The sequence below is a fragment of the Oncorhynchus mykiss genome, chromosome 21 (assembly GCF_057628025.1).
Source record: "Oncorhynchus mykiss isolate SJ-2025 chromosome 21, ASM5762802v1, whole genome shotgun sequence".
Lineage (NCBI taxonomy): Eukaryota > Metazoa > Chordata > Actinopteri > Salmoniformes > Salmonidae > Oncorhynchus > Oncorhynchus mykiss.
In genome coordinates, this window is record NC_143042.1 from 56591962 (window position 1) to 56608810 (window position 16849).

At 36.8% G+C, this 16849-nt stretch overlaps 1 protein-coding gene across 1 annotated transcript in view; it reads right to left on the bottom strand.

Moving 5' to 3' along the window:
- Positions 1 to 4178: 4178 nt before the first annotated feature.
- Positions 4179 to 16849, bottom strand: part of trim2b (tripartite motif containing 2b) — a 44673-nt gene continuing 32002 nt past the window's right edge. Inside the window, exon 15 of the mRNA XM_090214944.1 lies at positions 4179 to 5062. Within this exon, the coding sequence (XP_090071070.1) occupies positions 4910 to 5062 (153 nt within the window). The 3' untranslated portion in view covers positions 4179 to 4909. The remainder of the gene's footprint in view (positions 5063 to 16849) is intronic.

Consider the following 16849-nt stretch of genomic DNA (forward strand, 5'->3'; position numbering starts at 1 on the left):
GGGAACATGACATTCCTCTCAGACAGTTAAGGGAGTCCACGGCCTTGTTCGCCCTGGATGGTAGTCCTCTCCCCAGGATTCAGCGTGAGACGCTACCTTTAACCCTCACTGTTTCTGGTAATCATAGCGAAACCATTTCTTTTTTAATTTTTCGTTCACCTTTTACACCTGTTGTTTTGGGCCATCCCTGGCTAGTTTGTCATAATCCTTCCATTAATTGGTCTAGTAATTCTATCCTCTCCTGGAACGTCTCTTGTCATGTGAAATGTTTAATGTCTGCTATCCCTCCTGTTTCCTCTGTCTCTTCTTCACAGGAGGAGCCTGGTGATTTGACAGGGGTGCCGGAGGAATATCACGATCTGCGCACGGTGTTCAGTCGGTCCAGGGCCACCTCTCTTCCTCCACACCGGTCGTATGATTGTAGTATTGATCTCCTTCCGGGAACCACTCCCCCCCGGGGTAGACTATACTCTCTGTCGGCTCCCGAACGTAAGGCTCTCGAAGATTATTTGTCTGTAGCTCTTGCCGCCGGTACCATAGTCCCCTCCTCCTCTCCCGCCGGAGCGGGGTTTTTTTTTGTTAAGAAGAAGGACGGGTCCCTGCGCCCCTGCATAGATTATTGAGGGCTGAATGACATAACAGTGAAGAATCGTTATCCGCTTCCTCTTATGTCTTCAGCCTTCGAGATCCTGCAGGGAGCCAGGTTTTTCACTAAGTTGGACCTTCGTAACGCTTACCATCTCGTGCGCATCAGGGAGGGGGACGAGTGGAAGACGGCGTTTAACACTCCGTTAGGGCACTTTGAATACCGGGTTCTTCCTTTCGGCCTCGCTAACGCTCCAGCTGTCTTTCAGGCATTAGTCAATGATGTCCTGAGAGACATGCTGAACATCTTTGTTTTCGTTTACCTTGACGATATCCTGATTTTTTCACCGTCACTCCAGATTCATGTTCAGCACGTTCGACGTGTCCTCCAGCGCCTTTTAGAGAATTGTCTTTTTGTGAAGGCTGAGAAGTGCTCTTTTCATGCCTCCTCCGTCACATTTCTCGGTTCTGTTATTTCCGCTGAAGGCATTAAGATGGATCCCGCTAAGGTCCAAGCTGTCATTGATTGGCCCGTCCCTAAGTCACGCGTCGAGTTGCAGCGCTTTCTCGGCTTCGCGAACTTCTATCGTCGTTTCATCCGTAATTTCGGTCAGGTGGCAGCCCCTCTCACAGCCCTTACTTCTGTCAAGACGTGCTTTAAGTGGTCCGTTTCCGCCCAGGGAGCTTTTGATCTCCTCAAGAATCGTTTTACATCCGCACCTATCCTTGTTACACCTGACGTCTCTAGACAGTTCATTGTCGAGGTTGACGCGTCAGAGGTGGGCGTGGGAGCCATTCTTTCTCAGCGCTCCTTCTCTGACGACAAGGTCCACCCTTGCGCGTATTTTTCTCATCGCCTGTCGCCGTCGGAACGTAACTATGATGTGGGAAACCGCGAACTGCTCGCCATCCGCTTAGCCCTAGGCGAATGGCGACAGTGGTTGGAGGGGGCGACCGTTCCTTTTGTCGTTTGGACTGACCATAGGAACCTTGAGTACATCCGTTCTGCCAAACGACTTAATGCGCGTCAGGCGCGCTGGGCGCTGTTTTTCGCTCGTTTCGAGTTCGTGATTTCTTATCGTCCGGGCTCTAAGAACACCAAGCCTGATGCTTTATCTCGTCTCTTCAGTTCTTCAGTATCCTCCACTGACCCCGAGGGGATTCTCCCTGAGGGGCGTGTCTGGGGAATTGAGAGGCAGGTAAAGCAAGCACTCACTCAAACTCCGTCGCCGCGCGCTTGTCCCAGGAACCTTCTTTTCGTTCCCGTTCCTACTCGTCTGGCCGTTCTTCAGTGGGCTCACTCTGCCAAGTTAGCCGGCCACCCTGGCGTTCGGGGTACGCTTGCTTCCATTCGCCAGCGCTTTTGGTGGCCCACCCGGGAGCATGACACGCGTCGCTTCGTGGCTGCTTGTTCGGTCTGCGCGCAGACTAAGTCCGGTAACTCTCCTCCTGCCGGCCGTCTCAGGCCGCTTCCCATTCCCTCTCGACCGTGGTCTCACATCGCCTTAGATTTTGTCACCGGACTGCCTTCGTCAGCGGGGAAGACTGTTATTCTTACGGTTGTCGACAGGTTCTCTAAGGCGGCTCATTTTATTCCCCTTGCTAAGCTTCCTTCTGCTAAAGAGACGGCACAAATCATCATCGAGAATGTTTTCAGAATTCATGGCCTTCCGTCAGACGTCGTTTCGGACAGAGGTCCGCAATTCACGTCTCAATTTTGGAGGGAGTTTTGCCGTTTGATTGGGGCTTCCGTCAGTCTCTCTTCCGGCTTTCACCCCCAGTCTAACGGTCAAGCAGAACGGGCCAATCAGACTATTGGTCGCATCTTACGCAGTCTTTCTTTTCGCAACCCTGCGTCTTGGTCAGAACAGCTCCCCTGGGCAGAATACGCCCACAACTCGCTTCCTTCGTCTGCGACCGGGCTATCTCCTTTTCAGAGTAGCCTCGGGTACCAGCCTCCGCTGTTCTCATCTCAGTTCGCCGAGTCCAGCGTCCCCTCCGCTCAGGCTTTTGTCCAACGTTGCGAGCGCACCTGGAAGAGGGTCAGGTCTGCACTTTGCCGTTATAGGGCGCAGACTGTGAGGGCTGCTAATAAGCGTAGAACTAAGAGTCCTAGATATTGTCGCGGTCAGAGAGTTTGGCTCTCCACTCAGAACCTTCCCCTTAAGACCACTTCTCGCAAGTTGACCCCGCGGTTCATTGGTCCGTTCCGTATTTCTCGGATCATTAATCCTGTCGCAGTTCGACTTCTTCTTCCGCGATATCTTCGTCGCGTCCACCCGGTCTTCCATGTCTCCTGTGTCAAGCCCGTTCTTCGCGCCCCCGCTCGTCTTCCCCCCCCCCCCCCCCATCCTTGTCGAGGGCGCACCCATCTACAGGGTCCGTAGGATTTTGGACATGCGTCCTCGGGGCCGTGGTCATCAGTACCTAGTAGATTGGGAGGGGTACGGTCCTGAGGAGAGGAGTTGGGTTCCCTCTCGGGACGTGCTGGACCGTGCGCTGATCGATGATTTCCTCCGTTGCCGCCAGGTTTCCTCCTCGAGTGCGCCAGGAGGCGCTCGGTGAGTGGGGGGGTACTGTCATGTACTGTCATGTTGTGTCTTGTTTCTGTCCTTTCCCTTCACCCTGTCTCCCTCTGCTGGTCGTTGTTAGGTTACCTTTTCTCCCCCTCTTTCCCCCAGCTGTGCCTTGTCTCCTCCTAACTACCTCGTCACCCCTTTTCCCACCTGTTCCCTTTTTCCCTCTGATTAGTCCTCTATATCTCTCTCTGTTTCTGCTCCTGTCTTTGTCGGATTCTTGTTTGTGTTGTTCATGCCTGAACCAGACTATCGTCATGTTTGCTGCAACCTTGTCCTGTCCTGTCGGAACCTGCCGGTCCATCTGAGCCTACGTTTTGTTTTGTTATTAAAGAAGCTCTGTTTACGTTAATTCGCTTTTGGGTCCTCATTCACGCACCGTAACAGGATGTCTGGAAAACCTGCATGGAATTTGAGGGGGGGGGGGGGGGGGATTTCTGGAATTGTGTAACTCTTAGATATGGTTGTAGAAGATCATGGTTTGCCGGATGCTAACAGATTGATACAGTTAATAAAATGAAGAAGCATGCTTCTAGAATACTCTGGAATTCTTCTAGAACACACCGGTATTCCGTTATGAGTGATCTATTATCGTACTGACAAGCAACAGCGCACATAATAATTAAACAACTGATATACTAATTCTTGGCGAGTGATCAAACATTTACGGGCTCGATTCAATCCGTAGCGCTGAAGACACGCACTACAGCACAGTAGAAACTCAAAAGGCAATATTCCCGCTTTCATGGAGACTGCGTTCACGGCTGTATATGTTGGCTCAATCAGAAATCACAATCTCATTATAGCGCTGAACTTCAGCGATACGGATTGAATCGAGCCATAGGGTCTAGTATTTTCTAATGAGGGGGTTGAAAACGTCACTGATGAATCTTGGTTTGCAAACGGTTATTGATCGGTATTAATAGTAAATATAATTTCACAAATATATATACTCTTCCATTTTATCTTGCGACTGCGTCTATATCCCAAACAGCACCCTAATCCCTATGTAGTGCACTACTTTTGACCAGACCCAATACGTCCCAAATAGCACCCTATTCCCTATGTAGTACACTACTTTTGACCCAGGCCCATAGGGATCAATTTGGGACGCAGACATTATTTTTTTCAGAAAAAAAAAATAGATGGTTGAATATATACCTCATCCAAGCGTACCGTCGCAAGCTGCCTGTTAGCTCAATCCATCAATCAATCAACCAATAATGAATTGATTGATTGATGGAATCGTTGATATACTGTACCTGTGGAGTATTAGAATAACCACAGGCACGTTCTTGAACATTCCTTATTGATTTAGCACGCGACAATCCTCAATCGAACAATCTATATCGTTATTTTGTAGAATCCATAGCAGTACATGAGTTTAAGAGCAGATAAAATAGGTTGACGTTGGTTTCATATTGAGCCGTGTCTGGCGAGCCCGAGAGCTAGGTCCCAGGTCTGTTTTGAAGTTGGCCAATAGATGTTCTTGCTTTGTTCCTCTGGCCAATAGTATTGCAGATGAGTGACATGTCGTCAGAGCAGAGGGAGGAACTGATTTTATTGGCCGTCGTTTAAGTTCACTGTAGGTATCTGTAGACCTTGAAAAAGTAGTTCTGTCCATCTCTACACACCTCCCTCCCTCGCTCCCTCCCTTCCACTACTGTAGGGATCTGTAGATCTTTGAACAGTAGTTCTGTCCATTCATCTCTGCATTCCTCCACCCCTCCCTCTGTTCCTCCATCCCACTACTGTAGGTATCTGTAGACCTTGAAGCAGTGGTTCCCAGAGTCAGCCACCACCACGTGTCCATCAGAGGTGAGAGCCAGACCCTGAGGTCCGTAGAGAGGGTCAGCTGATGTGTTGATATAGGACAGGAAGGAACCACTACCGTCAAACACCTGGAGAGGAGGGGGGAGGATACTTATGTAAATTAACACCTGGAGAGGAGGGGGAGGATACTTATGTAAATTAACACCTGGAGAGGAGGGGGGAGGATACAAATGTAAATTAACACCTGGAGAGGAGGGGGGAGGATACTTATGTAAATTAGATATATCTGTATTTCATTTCCAATAAATTTGCAAACATTTCTAAAAAACATGTTTTCACTTTGTCATTATGCGGTGTTGTGTGTAGATCACAGGAGGTTGGTGTCCCTTTAATTGGGGGGACGGTCTTGTGGTAGCGGCTGGAGTGTAATCAGTAGAATGGTATCAAATACATCATAAACATGGTCTCCAGGTATTTGATGCCATCCCATCGACTCCATTCCAGCCATTATTATGAGCCGCCGTCCCCTCAACCGCCTCCACAAGTTCAGATGGCTGAGAAAAAAACTATCTATTTTAAATTCAGATTGTAACAAAATGGGGAAAAAGTCTGAATACTTTCTGAAGTATTCAGAATACATTATATATATATATGTACCGGCATGCTGCTGTTGCCCCAGTCGATATACATGATACATGAAATATACAGTACCAGTCAAAGGTTTGGCACCTACTCATTGAAGGGTTTTTCTTTATTTTTAATATTTATTGTATTTTTTACAATTTTTTTATTATTTTTTACTATCTTTAGTTTTCCTTTATTTTTAACTATTTTTTTTGTCATTGTAGAATAATAGTGAATACATATACACTATGAAATAACACATATGGAAACATGTAGTAACCAACAAAAGTGTTAAACAAATCAAAATATATTTTATATTTGAGATTCTTCAAAGTAGCCACTCTTTGCCTTGATGACAGATTTGCACACTCTCAGCATTCTCTCAAACGGCTTCACCTGGTATGCTTTTCCAACAATCTTGAAGGAGTTCCCACATATGCTGAGCACTTGTTGGCTGCTTGTCCTTCACTCCACAGTCCAACTCATCCCAAACCATCTCAATTGGGTTGAGGTCAGGTGATTGTGGAGGCCAGGTCATCTGATGCAGCACTCCATCACTCTCCTTCTTGGTCAAATAGCCCTTCACAGCCTGGAGGTGTGTTGGGTCATTGTCCTGTTGAAAAACAAATGATAGCCCCACTAAGCTCAAACCAGATGGGATGGCATTTCGCTTTAGAATGCTGTGGTAGCTATGCTAGTTAAGTGTGCCTTGAATTATAAATAAATCACTGACAATGTCAGCAGCAATGCACCCCCACACATCACACCTCCTCCTCCATGCTTCATGGTGGGAACTACACATGCAGAGATCATCCGTTCACCTGCTCTACGTCTCATAAAGACATGGCGGTTGGAATGAAAAAAAAAACCACATTTGGACTCATCAGACCAAAGGACAGATTTCCACCGGTCTAATGTCCACTTCTTGTGTTTCTTGGCCCAAGCAAGTCTCTTCTTCTTCTTGGTGTCCTTTAGTAGTGGTTTCTTTGCAGCAATTCGACCATGAAGGTCTGATTCACGCAGTCTCCTCTGAACAGTTGATGTTGAGATGTGTCTGTTACTTGAACTCGGTGAAACATTTATTTGGGATGAAATTTCTGAGGCTGGTAACTCTAATTAACTTATCCTCTGCAGCAGAGGTAACTCTGGGTCTTCCTTTCCTGTGGTGGTCCTCATGAGAGCCAGTTTCATCATAGCACTTGATGGTTTTGCGACTGCACTTGAAAAAAACATTATTGAAATTCTCCATATTGACTGACCTTCATGATGGACTGTCGTTTCTCTTTGCATATTTATGCTGTTCTTGCCATAATATGGACTTGGTCTTTTACCAAATAGGGCTATCTTCTGTATACCACACCTACCTTGTCACAACACAACTGATTGGCTCAAACGCATTAAGATGGAAATAAATTCCACAAATTAACTTTTAAGAAGGCACACCTGTTAATTGAAATGCATTCCAGGTGACTACCTCATGAAGCTGGTTGAGAGAATGCCAAGAGTGTGCAAAGTTGTCATCAAGGCAAAGGGTGATGTCCATATACTATATATGATAACAAGCATTTCGCTACACTCGCATTAACATCTGCTAACCATGTGTATGTGACAAATACAATTTGATTTGATTTGGATATATATATTGTAACGACCCCGGGTTTATAAGCTCAAAAATCGACTCTGCCATGCGAGCATGCATTTGCGGCACAGTCGATAGGGTGCCGGACCTCGGGCTAGAAGGTCGAGGGTTCGAGACCTGCTCCCTGCTGTTGCATTACAATATATATACAGTGCCTTGCGAAAGTATTCGGCCCCCTTGAACTTTGCGACCTTTTGCCACATTTCAGGCTTCAAACATAAAGATATAAAACTGTATTTTTTTGTGAAGAATCAACAACAAGTGGGACACAATCATGAAGTGGAACGACATTTATTGGATATTTCAAACTTTTTTAACAAATCAAAAACTGAAAAATTGGGCGTGCAAAATTATTCAGCCCCCTTAAGTTAATACTTTGTAGCGCCACCTTTTGCTGCGATTACAGCTGTAAGTCGCTTGGGGTATGTCTCTATCAGTTTTGCACATCGAGAGACTGACATTTTTTCCCATTCCTCCTTGCAAAACAGCTCGAGCTCAGTGAGGTTGGATGCAGAGCATTTGTGAACAGCAGTTTTCAGTTCTTTCCACAGATTCTCGATTGGATTCAGGTCTGGACTTTGACTTGGCCATTCTAACACCTGGATATGTTTATTTTTGAACCATTCCATTGTAGATTTTGCTTTATGTTTTGGATCATTGTCTTGTTGGAAGACAAATCTCCGTCCCAGTCTCAGGTCTTTTGCAGACTCCATCAGGTTTTCTTCCAGAATGGTCCTGTATTTGGCTCCATCCATCTTCCCATAAATTTTAACCATCTTCCCTGTCCCTGCTGAAGAGAAGCAGGCCCAAACCATGATGCTGCCACCACCATGTTTGACAGTGGGGATGGTGTGTTCAGCTGTGTTGCTTTTACGCCAAACATAACGTTTTGCATTGTTGCCAAAAAGTTCAATTTTGGTTTCATCTGACCAGAGCACCTTCTTCCACATGTTTGGTGTGTCTCCCAGGTGGCTTGTGGCAAACTTTAAACAACATTTTTTATGGATATCTTTAAGAAATGGCTTTCTTCTTGCCACTCTTCATTAAAGGCCAGATTTGTGCAATATACGACTGATTGTTGTCCTATGGACAGAGTCTCCCACCTCAGCTGTAGATCTCTGCAGTTCATCCAGAGTGATCATGGGCCTCTTGGCTGCATCTCTGATCAGTCTTCTCCTTGTATGAGCTGAAAGTTTAGAGGGACAGCCAGGTCTTGGTAGATTTGCAGTGGTCTGATACTCCTTCCATTTCAATATTATCGCTTGCACAGTGCTCCTTGTGATGTTTAAAGCTTGGGAAATCTTTTTGTATCCAAATCCGGCTTTAAACTTCTTCACAACAGTATCTCGGACCTGCCTGGTGTGTTCCTTGTTCTTCATGATGCTCTCTGCGCTTTTAACGGACCTCTGAGACTATCACAGTGCAGGTGCATTTATACGGAGACTTGATTACACACAGGTGGATTGTATTTGTCATCATTAGTCATTTAGGTCAACATTGGATCATTCAGAGATCCTCACTGAACTTCTGGAGAGAGTTTGCTGCACTGAAAGTAAAGGGGCTGAATAATTTTGCACGCCAAATTTTTCAGTTTTTGATTTGTTAAAAAAGTTTGAAATATCCAATAAATGTCGTTCCACTTCATGATTGTGTCCCACTTGTTGTTGGTTCTTCACAAAAAAATACAGTTTTATATCTTTATGTTTGAAGCCTGAAATGTGGCAAAAGTTCAAGGGGGCCGAATACTTTCGCAAGGCACTGTATATAAAACTGTACCTGTATGACTGGTACTGTATATATATATATAAAACTATACCTGTATGACTGGTACTGTATATATCTATATATAAAACTATACCTGTATGACTGGTATTGTATATATCTATATATAAAACTATACCTGTATGACTGGTATTGTATATATCTATATATAAAACTATACCTGTATGACTGGTACTGTATATATATATATAAAACTATACCTGTATGACTGGTATTGTATATATCTATATATAAAACTATACCTGTATGACTGGTATTGTATATATCTATATATAAAACTATACCTGTATGACTGGTACTGTATATATATATATATATATATATAAAACTATACCTGTATGACTGGTACTGTATATATATATATAAAACTATACCTGTATGACTGGTATTGTATATATCTATATATAAAACTATACCTGTATGACTGGTACTGTATATATCTATATATAAAACTATACCTGTATGACTGGTACTGTATATATATATATAAAACTATACCTGTATGACTGGTATTGTATATATCTATATATAAAACTATACCTGTATGACTGGTACTGTATATATATATATAAAACTATACCTGTATGACTGGTATTGTATATATCTATATATAAAACTATACCTGTATGACTGGTATTGTATATATCTATATATAAAACTATACCTGTATGACTGGTACTGTATATATATATATAAAACTGTACCTGTATGACTGGTATTGTATATATCTATATATAAAACTATACCTGTATGACTGGTACTGTATATATATATATATATATAAAACTATACCTGTATGACTGGTACTGTATATATATATATAAAACTATACCTGTATGACTGGTATTGTATATATCTATATATAAAACTATACCTGTATGACTGGTGCTGTATATATATATATAAAACTATACCTGTATGACTGGTATTGTATATATCTATATATAAAACTATACCTGTATGACTGGTATTGTATATATCTATATATAAAACTATACCTGTATGACTGGTATTGTATATATCTATATATAAAACTATACCTGTATGACTGGTACTGTATATATATATATATATATAAAACCATACCTGTATGACTGGTACTGTATATATATATATAAAACTATACCTGTATGACTGGTATTGTATATATCTATATATATAAAACTGTACCTGTATGACTGGTACTGTATATATCTATATATAAAACTATACCTGTATGACTGGTACTGTATATATATATATATAAAACTAAACCTGTATGACTGGTATTGTATATATCTATATATAAAACTATACCTGTATGACTGGTATTGTATATATCTATATATATAAAACTGTACCTGTATGACTGGTACTGTATATATATATATAAAACTATACCTGTATGACTGGTATTGTATATATCTATATATAAAACTATACCTGTATGACTGGTACTGTATATATATATATATAAAACTGTACCTGTATGACTGGTATTGTATATATCTATATATAAAACTATACCTGTATGACTGGTACTGTATATATATATATAAAACTGTACCTGTATGACTGGTATTGTATATATCTATATATAAAACTATACCTGTATGACTGGTATTGTATATATCTATATATATAAAACTATACCTGTATGACTGGTACTGTATATATCTATATATAAAACTATACCTGTATGACTGGTACTGTATATATATATATAAAACTATACCTGTATGACTGGTACTGTATATATATAAAACTATACCTGTATGACTGGTACTGTATATATCTATATATAAAACTATACCTGTATGACTGGTACTGTATATATCTATATAAAACTGTACCTGTATGACTGGTACTGTATATATCTATATAAAACTGTACCTGTATGACTGGTACTGTATATATATAAAACTATACCTGTATGACTGGTACTGTATATATATAAAACTATACCTGTATGACTGGTACTGTATATATATAAAACTGTACCTGTATGACTGGTACTGTATATATATAAAACTATACCTGTATGACTGGTACTGTATATATATAAAACTATACCTGTATGACTGGTACTGTATATATATAAAACTATACCTGTATGACTGGTACTGTATATATATAAAACTGTACCTGTATGACTGGTACTGTATATATATAAAACTATACCTGTATGACTGGTACTGTATATATATAAAACTATACCTGTATGACTGGTACTGTATATATCTATATATAAAACTATACCTGTATGACTGGTACTGTATATATATAAAACTGTACCTGTATGACTGGTACTGTATATATATAAAACTATACCTGTATGACTGGTACTGTATATATATAAAACTATACCTGTATGACTGGTACTGTATATATCTATATATAAAACTATACCTGTATGACTGGTACTGTATATATCTATATAAAACTATACCTGTATGACTGGTACTGTATATATCTATATATAAAACTATACCTGTATGACTGGTACTGTATATATATAAAACTGTACCTGTATGACTGGTACTGTATATATATAAAACTATACCTGTATGACTGGTACTGTATATATATAAAACTATACCTGTATGACTGGTACTGTATATATCTATATATAAAACTGTACCTGTATGACTGGTACTGTATATATCTATATATAAAACTGTACCTGTATGACTGGTACTGTATATATCTATATAAAACTGTACCTGTATGACTGGTACTGTATATATATAAAACTATACCTGTATGACTGGTACTGTATATATCTATATAAAACTGTACCTGTATGACTGGTACTGTATATATATGAAACTATACCTGTATGACTGGTACTGTATATATCTATATATAAAACTATACCTGTATGACTGGTACTGTATATATCTATATATAAAAATGTACCTGTATGACTGGTACTGTATATATCTATATATAAAACTATACCTGTATGACTGGTACTGTATATATATATATATATATAAAACTATACCTGTACGACTGGTACTGTATATATCTATATATAAAACTATACCTGTATGACTGGTACTGTATATATCTATATATAAAAATGTACCTGTATGACTGGTACTGTATATATATAAAACTATACCTGTATGACTGGTACTGTATATATCTATATATAAAACTGTACCTGTATGACTGGTACTGTATATATATAAAACTATACCTGTATGACTGGTACTGTATATATCTATATATAAAACTATACCTGTATGACTGGTACTGTATATATCTATATATAAAAATGTACCTGTATGACTGGTACTGTATATATCTATATAAAACTGTACCTGTATGACTGGTACTGTATATATATAAAACTATACCTGTATGACTGGTACTGTATATATCTATATAAAACTATACCTGTATGACTGGTACTGTATATATCTATATAAAACTATACCTGTATGACTGGTACTGTATATATATATATAAAACTATACCTGTATGACTGGTACTGTATATATCTATATATAAAACTATACCTGTATGACTGGTACTGTATATATATATATAAAACTGTACCTGTATGACTGGTACTGTATATATATATATATAAAACTATACCTGTATGACTGGTACTGTATATATCTATATAAAACTATACCTGTATGACTGGTACTGTATATATCTATATAAAACTATACCTGTATGACTGGTACTGTATATATCTATATAAAACTATACCTGTATGACTGGTACTGTATATATCTATATATAAAACTATACCTGTATGACTGGTACTGTATATATCTATATAAAACTATACCTGTATGACTGGTACTGTATATATCTATATAAAACTATACCTGTATGACTGGTACTGTATATATCTATATAAAACTATACCTGTATGACTGGTACTGTATATATCTATATAAAACTATACCTGTATGACTGGTACTGTATATATCTATATATAAAACTATACCTGTATGACTGGTATTGTATATATATATATAAAACTATACCTGTATGACTGGTACTGTATATATCTATATAAAACTATACCTGTATGACTGGTACTGTATATATCTATATAAAACTATACCTGTATGACTGGTACTGTATATATCTATATATAAAACTATACCTGTATGACTGGTATTGTATATATCTATATAAAACTATACCTGTATGACTGGTACTGTATATATCTATATAAAACTATACCTGTATGACTGGTACTGTATATATCTATATATAAAACTATACCTGTATGACTGGTATTGTATATATATATATAAAACTATACCTGTATGACTTGTACTGTATATATCTATATAAAACTATACCTGTATGACTGGTACTGTATATATCTATATATAAAACTGTACCTGTATGACTGGTACTGTATATATCTATATAAAACTATACCTGTATGACTGGTACTGTATATATCTATATAAAACTATACCTGTATGACTGGTACTGTATATATATATATATATATAAAACTATACCTGTATGACTGGTACTGTATATATCTATATATAAAACTATACCTGTATGACTGGTACTGTATATATATATATAAAACTGTACCTGTATGACTGGTATTGTATATATCTATATATAAAACTATACCTGTATGACTGGTACTGTATATATATATATATAAAACTATACCTGTATGACTGGTACTGTATATATCTATATATAAAACTATACCTGTATGACTGGTACTGTATATATCTATATAAAACTATACCTGTATGACTGGTACTGTATATATATATATATATAAAACTATACCTGTATGACTGGTACTGTATATATCTATATATAAAACTATACCTGTATGACTGGTACTGTATATATCTATATAAAACTATACCTGTATGACTGGTACTGTATATATATATATAAAACTGTACCTGTATGACTGGTATTGTATATATCTATATATAAAACTATACCTGTATGACTGGTACTGTATATATATATATATAAAACTATACCTGTATGACTGGTACTGTATATATCTATATAAAACTATACCTGTATGACTGGTACTGTATATATATATATAAAACTGTACCTGTATGACTGGTATTGTATATATCTATATATAAAACTATACCTGTATGACTGGTACTGTATATATCTATATATAAAACTATACCTGTATGACTGGTACTGTATATATCTATATAAAACTGTACCTGTATGACTGGTACTGTATATATATAAAACTATACCTGTATGACTGGTACTGTATATATCTATATATAAAACTATACCTGTATGACTGGTACTGTATATATCTATATAAAACTGTACCTGTATGACTGGTACTGTATATATATAAAACTATACCTGTATGACTGGTACTGTATATATCTATATATAAAACTATACCTGTATGACTGGTACTGTATATATCTATATATAAAAATGTACCTGTATGACTGGTACTGTATATATCTATATATAAAACTATACCTGTATGACTGGTACTGTATATATATATATATATATAAAACTATACCTGTACGACTGGTACTGTATATATCTATATATACAACTATACCTGTATGACTGGTACTGTATATATCTATATATAAAAATGTACCTGTATGACTGGTACTGTATATATATAAAACTATACCTGTATGACTGGTACTGTATATATCTATATATAAAAATGTACCTGTATGACTGGTACTGTATATATCTATATATAAAACTATACCTGTATGACTGGTACTGTATATATATATATATATAAAACTATACATGTACGACTGGTACTGTATATATCTATATATACAACTATACCTGTATGACTGGTACTGTATATATCTATATATAAAAATGTACCTGTATGACTGGTACTGTATATATATAAAACTATACCTGTATGACTGGTACTGTATATATCTATATATAAAACTGTACCTGTATGACTGGTACTGTATATATATAAAACTATACCTGTATGACTGGTACTGTATATATCTATATATAAAACTATACCTGTATGACTGGTACTGTATATATCTATATATAAAAATGTACCTGTATGACTGGTACTGTATATATCTATATAAAACTGTACCTGTATGACTGGTACTGTATATATATAATACTATACCTGTATGACTGGTACTGTATATATCTATATAAAACTATCCCTGTATGACTGGTACTGTATATATATATATAAAACTATACCTGTATGACTGGTACTGTATATATCTATATATAAAACTATACCTGTATGACTGGTACTGTATATATATATATAAAACTGTACCTGTATGACTGGTACTGTATATATCTATATATAAAACTATACCTGTATGACTGGTACTGTATATATCTATATAAAACTATACCTGTATGACTGGTACTGTATATATCTATATAAAACTATACCTGTATGACTGGTACTGTATATATCTATATAAAACTATACCTGTATGACTGGTACTGTATATATCTATATATAAAACTATACCTGTATGACTGGTACTGTATATATCTATATAAAACTATACCTGTATGACTGGTACTGTATATATCTATATAAAACTATACCTGTATGACTGGTACTGTATATATCTATATAAAACTATACCTGTATGACTGGTACTGTATATATCTATATATAAAACTATACCTGTATGACTGGTATTGTATATATATATATAAAACTATACCTGTATGACTGGTACTGTATATATCTATATAAAACTATACCTGTATGACTGGTACTGTATATATCTATATAAAACTATACCTGTATGACTGGTACTGTATATATCTATATATAAAACTATACCTGTATGACTGGTATTGTATATATCTATATAAAACTATACCTGTATGACTGGTACTGTATATATCTATATAAAACTATACCTGTATCGCTGGTACTGTATATATCTATATATAAAACTATACCTGTATGACTGGTATTGTATATATATATATAAAACTATACCTGTATGACTGGTACTGTATATATCTATATAAAACTATACCTGTATGACTGGTACTGTATATATCTATATATAAAACTGTACCTGTATGACTGGTACTGTATATATCTATATAAAACTATACCTGTATGACTGGTACTGTATATATCTATATAAAACTATACCTGTATGACTGGTACTGTATATATATATATATAAAACTATACCTGTATGACTGGTACTGTATATATCTATATATAAAACTATACCTGTATGACTGGTACTGTATATATATATATAAAACTGTACCTGTATGACTGGTATTGTATATATCTATATATAAAACTATACCTGTATGACTGGTACTGTATATATATATATATATAAAACTATACCTGTATGACTGGTACTGTATATATCTATATATAAAACTATACCTGTATGACTGGTACTGTATATATCTATATAAAACTATACCTGTATGACTGGTACTGTATATATATATATATAAAACTATACCTGTATGACTGGTACTGTATATATCTATATATAAAACTATACCTGTATGACTGGTACTGTATATATCTATATAAAACTATACCTGTATGACTGGTACTGTATATATATATATAAAACTGTACCTGTATGACTGGTATTGTATATATCTATATATAAAACTATACCTGTATGACTGGTACTGTATATATATATATATAAAACTATACCTGTATGACTGGTACTGTATATATATATATATATATAAAACTATACCTGTATGACTGGTACTGTATATATCTATATAAAACTATACCTGTATGACTGGTACTGTATATATATATATAAAACTGTACCTGTATGACTGGTATTGTATATATCTATATATAAAACTATACCTGTATGACTGGTACTGTATATATCTATAT